The sequence below is a fragment of the Magnolia sinica genome, chromosome 8 (assembly GCF_029962835.1).
Source record: "Magnolia sinica isolate HGM2019 chromosome 8, MsV1, whole genome shotgun sequence".
Taxonomy (NCBI): domain Eukaryota; kingdom Viridiplantae; phylum Streptophyta; class Magnoliopsida; order Magnoliales; family Magnoliaceae; genus Magnolia; species Magnolia sinica.
Genome location: NC_080580.1, coordinates 77,773,352 through 77,780,399, shown reverse-complemented (window position 1 = coordinate 77,780,399; position 7,048 = coordinate 77,773,352). Strand labels below are relative to the sequence as shown.

General features: G+C 43.0%; 1 protein-coding gene across 1 annotated transcript; it reads left to right on the top strand.

Annotated features, from left to right (window-relative positions):
* The first annotated feature begins 2,967 nt into the window (after positions 1 to 2,967).
* Positions 2,968 to 4,874, top strand: LOC131253470 (uncharacterized). Its single transcript, XM_058254467.1, has one exon. The coding sequence runs from the start codon at positions 3,271 to 3,273 to the stop codon at positions 4,801 to 4,803; it is 1,533 nt and encodes a 510-aa protein (XP_058110450.1). The 5' UTR covers positions 2,968 to 3,270; the 3' UTR covers positions 4,804 to 4,874.
* Positions 4,875 to 7,048: the final 2,174 nt, after the last annotated feature.

Genomic DNA, 7,048 nt, shown 5'->3' with positions numbered 1-7,048 from the left:
ACTTCTATTACACATGCAATTTCTCAGCCTTAAAAAGAGAGTAGAAAAAATCCAATCAAAAGGAAGAGATTTCAAAATACAATAAAACTGCATCTTAAATACCTCCAAGACCATGTTGCCAAGTGACTTTTGAATTCTATATTCACTTAATTATACTTCAATTCACACGGGCAGACCCTCCCGAGAAAGCCTATGAACACCTACCTCAGGACGCCGATTTCATGGAAGCCTTTCACATAAAGTTCCTGCCTACCGTCCATCCATATTTCGAGCTCATTTTAGGACATGCTACCAAAAATGAGGTAGTTTGAAAACTCAAAATTGTGGTAAATCTAAAACTCAAGTGGTCGGTACAAGAGGAGAAATTGGAAAAAGATATAACTACCGTTAAAACTTTCCTAAGCTTCACCTTGATGCTTATATGTCATCCAAACTGTTTACAAGGTCATTTCCTTGTGAATGAAATGAAAACACAAAAAATAAAGCTTAATATAAAACTTTTATATCTTAAGAATGTTTCAACGCTAATCACTGAAACACAACTGTTTTCTCTCGTATGGACCACTTGAGATTTAGATCCACCTCTTTTTTGGTCACTTGTTTTAAATTGAGCTTGCAAAACGAATGCAGTAGGTGGATTTCTCGTAAACATCTCGGTGGCTCACTTGTTTTAAAATGAGCTTGCAAAACGAATGCCGTAGGTGGATTTCTCATAAACATCTCGGTGGCCCAAACAGCATCTTGCATAGGAACCTTCCCCCACCTTAAGAAAGTTAGAGAGAGAATCGCGAAAGGAACAGAGATCATTTCTAAATGTTCACACGTGTGGCCCACCGTGCAACTGTCTTTTGGTGTGGTCCTGGGTCTCTCTCGAACTTGCGTGTAGTCTTTCGTCCCCTTCTAATTTGAGATAGACACGCACTGAGCCTTTTGCTATAAAGATTTCTCAATGACGTTCTAACGGCTCACTGTATTTTTATCTAAAAGACATGATTTTATGTTTTAGTTACCTATAATTACCGGATGCCATTAAATGGAGATTCACATGACCTGATATATTGATCCAGACCGTTAAGAATCTTTTATTCTTTCGCCGTCTTTGAACCTTAATAAGATGTTGAACTGTAGCCCAAATGACAATGATCAGATGACCGCTCTTTCATCTTCTTAATATGGCCCACCAAAATGGACTATCAACGGTTCAGATCGTTTACATGTTGACCATGTACGTGGTTTTGGATTAAGGGCAACGAAGCCATGCAATGCCAAGTGCACTCATTTGCTTGATATGGAGAAGAGGGCTTCTCACATCATGTGCGAAGATCAAACACGTGTATAAGATCCCGATCATTCATAAAGTGGGGATAAATTTTAGTATGCCCTGGCCCTAAATTCAGATTATTTCGCTGATAAGTTGGCCGTAAGTATGAGAAAAATAGACATTTAGAAAATAAGATCGAAAATCAGTTCTTAAAAGCTAACAGATGGTTGGAATTTCATCAGACTTGGCATGGGTCATGCATCTGGTGGGCCTATAATGATGAACGGTCAGATCTTGGACAAGAGTGCCTTTCACACGTTCGTTATTTAATCAGATCCTATGCGAGGGAGTAAACTTCGTAAAAGGTTCGTATTGCCGTACCATGTCATTTTCTCTTATTGGTTAACGTAAAAGTGCTTATCTTTTAAGGATCACCACAATCTAGTGTCCCGCACATTAAAACTGAATATGTAGCATATGATGAAATGATCTTAACTGTTGTAAAGACTTATAGTTTCACAAGAAAGACATTAATCAATGATCAATCCATTTAAATGTTATTATATGGTTTATATATACCAATATGTTTAAATCCTATTAATAACATTATTTTCATCGATAGTATTATAAAATTATCATATTGAATATATAGATTAAATTAAACCATATGGACGGTTAAGATCTTGTAAATATACATTATATTTACTAATTCATTTCGAGAGACATAGAATTCAGTCTTCCACAATATCATCAAAACTGGTATCTTTCCGTTTTCGTAACTACTGCGCGTGATTTATCACGCGGCAGACCATGTGAAACTAACGACACCTATCCCAACGGTCACCTGCACCAACACAATGGCATTTTCGATATTCCCATAAAAGCCAAGGCCAAATGCCGACCACTATCATCAGCCCTAGAGACCAACCCAAGCATCCGCGTGTTCAACGACTCTTCCCGCATCGGGGGTGTTATTGGGCCTGGCCTAGGCAGGTCTCGGCCCGGATCTTGAACTTTCTATTCAAAATTCTGATTTTTGAGGCCCGAGCCCGGCCCATTGACTCCTATCCGATATCCGCGGCCGCATTCTTCGAGATACACGCGGTATACGCGGTTTTTCAAGTTTGTACGGTGGAGGTGCACGTGTTAGATATCCACACCGACCAATTTTAGACAGCGTATTGAAATATCCTAGCCACTCATTTAATGGACCATTCTTATATTGCTATTATTCTGTGTAGTTGTTGCATGAAATGGAAGGCCACGATCTCCCCATGTGTAAAATTGTATTATATCATGGCCCATCTAAGGTAGGTCCCAGAGAAAGCATTAATCCTTCCGATACGCTTACATGAGATTCAGGTATTTCTTCGCAGCATACATCCCATCTTTATAAAACATGGAAAGATCGGGTCCATTCATCAGATAAGTGCTTGATAGGCCTACACTCTGCATAGATCTGGTTTGGCCATATCACCATCATGATAACATTGTCGATAAGTAAATATGAACAGATAGATAAATATGGATACAGCAAACATATCAATCCAAATGAAATTGAAAATATAAATAAATCTAAAACTGATCCACCTAACTAACGGAGTAGATTTTTTACACGTTTATCAATTTGGCATGTGTGGAAAGAAGAACTTGTTAAATCACACGCGAGCGAGTTCCTTTCATATTCCCTTTCGTCTCCCTTCTTATCTGCCCCTTCTCTTTCTCACCAGAAGGAGAAGATGGAGAAGCAGAAGAAGAACTGAAGAAGAGAGCAGGCGAGTAAGAAGCGGCAGCAAACCCTACCCTTTTCGAAAACCATGGGTCATAATTACCATTCTGCCCTCCAAAAACCTCCATATTTTCGAAACTGCTCTCTCATCGGCGCCAACCACACTTCCGCCCGCTTCTGCTCCCGCTAGAAAGGAAAAACCCCAAAAACCGAGATCAAAATCAACGGCCAGGATTCAATCGACAAAGATCTAGAAAATCCAACCGTTGGATTTCCTTCCATGGAGCCAAAATCAATCTCTGTACAGAACCTCCTCGTCCGGATTCTCGTCTTCGGCTTCTTCATCCTCCTCCTCCGCTTCGTCTACGTCTTCACCGTCCAATGCGACGGACAGAGCAACTTCTGCTTCTTCTCCGGCCCCGGGAGCATAAGCATCCTCGGGGCCGGCGGAATCGATGGGGCCCACTACGCACGATCGGACGGGCCTCCGTTGTCGTCCCCACCGAGCCCCAAGAGTCGGCCCCTGTGGAGGACTGGCGAGTGGCGTAGGATCGTTGATTTCTACTCTGCCGTATTCCACGATCTGATCGCCGACGGCTACCTCTCGCCAGCGTCGAGGGCGCTCTGCGTCGATACTCGGGACGGGCCTGAGGTCTATGCGATGAGGGATATCGGCATCTCCGACTCGATCGGAATTCACAAGAAGGCGTCGCTGCCGCTGGTTGTCTCCGGAGACTCTGCCCACCACCCTTTTGATGAAAATACCTTTGATTTTATATTCACTGCCGGGGGCGCCGACCGGGCGGCCCGCCCGGGGGAATTCGCTGATGAGGTTAGACGGATGCTGAGGCCCGAAGGGTACTTGGTCGTCCATACGTCTTCTGCAAAAGACCTGTATAGTCTGAATTCTTTCCAGGAATTGTTCAATTGCTGTAGATTGGTCCGGTCCCGTGAGATTGACGGCCCTGATTCGACGCCGGCTGTCCGTGAGATCGTGATGAAGAAAGACACCTACATTCATAGCCATGGGGGATTAAACCCAGCTGGCGATTCCGTGAATAAGTGCCCGGTACCGGCGCACAGGCGGGAGCTCGTGTGGAATGCCGAGCCGTTGATTGCAGAGGAGCCCTTGAAGCCGTGGATTACACTGAAGCGGAATATAAAGAACATCAAATATCTGCCGTCGATGGCAGATATAAACTTCAAGCGGAGGTATGTGTATGTTGATGTCGGGGCCCGCAGCTATGGATCGAGCATTGGGAGCTGGTTCAAGAAGCAGTACCCAAAGCAGAATCGGACGTTCGAGATGTATGCGATTGAGGCTGATCGGGCCTTCCATGATGAGTACAAGGCAAAGAAAGGGATTGAGCTATTGCCGTACGCCGCGTGGGTCCGGAATGAGACCCTGTCCTTTGAAATTAACCGGGACCCAGGTAAGAAAAGTGGGGCCATGGGAAGGGGAATGGGCCGGATCCAGCCTGTCGGTGGTGGGTCATCGGCGGTTTCGGGTGGTGATGTGGATAGGATCCAAGGGTTTGATTTCGCGAGCTGGTTGAAGAGTGCGGTGTCGGAGAAGGATTTCGTGGTGATGAAGATGGATATTGAAGGAACGGAGTTTGATTTGATCCCGAGGCTGTTTGAGACGGGCGCAATCTGTTTGATTGATGAGCTCTTCCTTGAATGCCACTACAATCGGTGGCAGAGATGCTGCCCAGGTGAGCGGAGTTCAAAATATCAGAAGACGTACAATCAGTGCTTGGAGCTCTTTTCCTCAATGAGAGAGAGTGGGGTCCTCGTCCATCAATGGTGGTGATCGGTACCGATGAAAACACACATCCCTTTGTACTCATTTTCTTCATTTTACAGTCATAGAAATTTGCAGTTTACAGTTGAAAATTGTAGGTTTTTTTTTTTTTTTTTCTTTTTATTTTTACATTGTTACATTTTTACTGTTCAATCCACAAGTGGAAAATTCGAGTTTCTTTAAAATTCATTTCATTGATTTTGTCTATGCATTCTTTCCGATAGTTCTTTTATTGCATTCTCCCATCTTTTAGCTGGATTATTCAGATATTGTAGAAAAGATATTCAATGGCTTTATAAAAAAAATATATATATATATATATTTTTATTTTTTTTTAATTTATAATTTTTATCAGTCTAAACTGCCTTCATAACTTAGATTATTGAATAGCAAAAAAAAAAAAAAAAAAAGAAGAAAAAAAGAAAAAAAAAAGAATCCTTTGATTATTGAATGTAAAGCGGAATAGTAACCCACTGTCTTTGAAGTTTACGTCATCCTTCTAGCTGCCAGTCCGTCTTGGGAGCGTGGATTTGTAACCCGCTGGATTCGGAACCCCCTTGATCTGCAATCCTCCCAATGTGTTTGGCACCCTTTGAATCAACTTTAATTCAAACGTACCTATCTGTGCTGTGCTATATTTACAGGGATTTGAATTTTGTTACTAAATCAACTTTAATATCTCTAATTAGTAAGATATGTAATTTTTGATACAATGGTTGTGATAAGCCTGCTGAAATATATGCTTTGCCCAAAAATGATGAAATTCCAAGTCTCGGATGGGCCACAAGCACAAGATCATGTTTGAGTGACTAACCAACAATTTTTAATTGTTGATTTACATGGACAATGTTTGGATGGTGCTGGACAATGTTTGGACGGTTCTGATTTACATGGACAATGTTTGGACAGTGTTGATCATCATTAGTGGGTACATTATCCAATAGAATGATAGTATATAGTGACACATATGTTACACCTGTAACTATTGAAATGATTTTAGGTGTAATCCAAGCTCTCTCCGTGGATTGCAAACCCCCTTAGAGAGGAGATTGGAAACACCCTGGATTTGAAACCCCCAATTACCTTATTATGCTGCCAAACAACTAGGCGATTGGAAACCCCCTCCAATCCCCTCCAATCCACGGTGCCAAACGACCCTCAAAGATGCTCTCACTCCTGCTTCGTATCTGCTTTAGACTCATGCTCCCACTCCCATGAATCTGTTGCTGCTTCGTGCAACTATAGTTCACATGCAACCCAGCTTGCATCTCTCACATATAGGACATGTGAAGATCCTAACAAAAATGATGCCAGTCCATCATGCTTCCAGGGTCCCACACATTTATGTTAAATCAGACAGTCAGGCAGGCCTGATCTAAACTGTCTGATTTCGGTGCAGGATGGCCTGCCTGATGGTGGAGAGGGTCATAAAGGTGCCTGATGGTGGAGAGGGTTATAAAGGTGCAACTGCTGACTGGTTTGAGCATGTCCTGCTTGTTGGTCAATCACCCAGCTCCATTAGAGGGTGAGGATGGGGGGTGAGTAAGAGAAGGTTAACTGTAGATTGGGTTGATGTGGATTGATGGTTGTATATCGCATGGGGCTGACACATGCAGTTTGGGTCATAAGACATGTGAAGAGGAGGATGGACGTGAGTAAGAGAAGGTGAACTGTAGATTGGTTTGATGTGGGTTGGTGGATGTCTCGTATGGGGCTGGCACATATAGTTCAGGTCATAAGGCCCAAGTGATGAGGATGAGAACAGAGGTAAGAGAAGGTGGGCTGTAGATTGGTTTGATGTGGGTTGGTGGATATATCTTGCAACAGGCTGAGACATGCAGTTCAGGTCATAAGGCCCACGTGATGATTGATTTGAACATGTCCAGCTTGATGGGCAATTACCAAACCAATCATAGGATTTTTTTGGGGGATCTGTAGATGGTGAACTGTAGATGGATTTGATGAGGATGGGGGAGTAAGAAAGTTGAACTGTAAATTGGTATGATGTGGGTTGGTGGATATCTCGCATGGGACTGTTACATGCTGTTCAGGTCATGAGGCGGAAGTGACAAGTGATTTCAGCATGTCTGGCTTGATGGCAATTACCAAACCCAATCATTAGAGGATTTTCTTCTGGGGGATCTGTAGATGGTGAGCTGTAGAGGGATGGATGTGGATCTTGCATGGGCTGAAGCCATGCAGTTTTGCAGATGGGTCTTCACATTGTAGGCCACACACACACACACACACACAC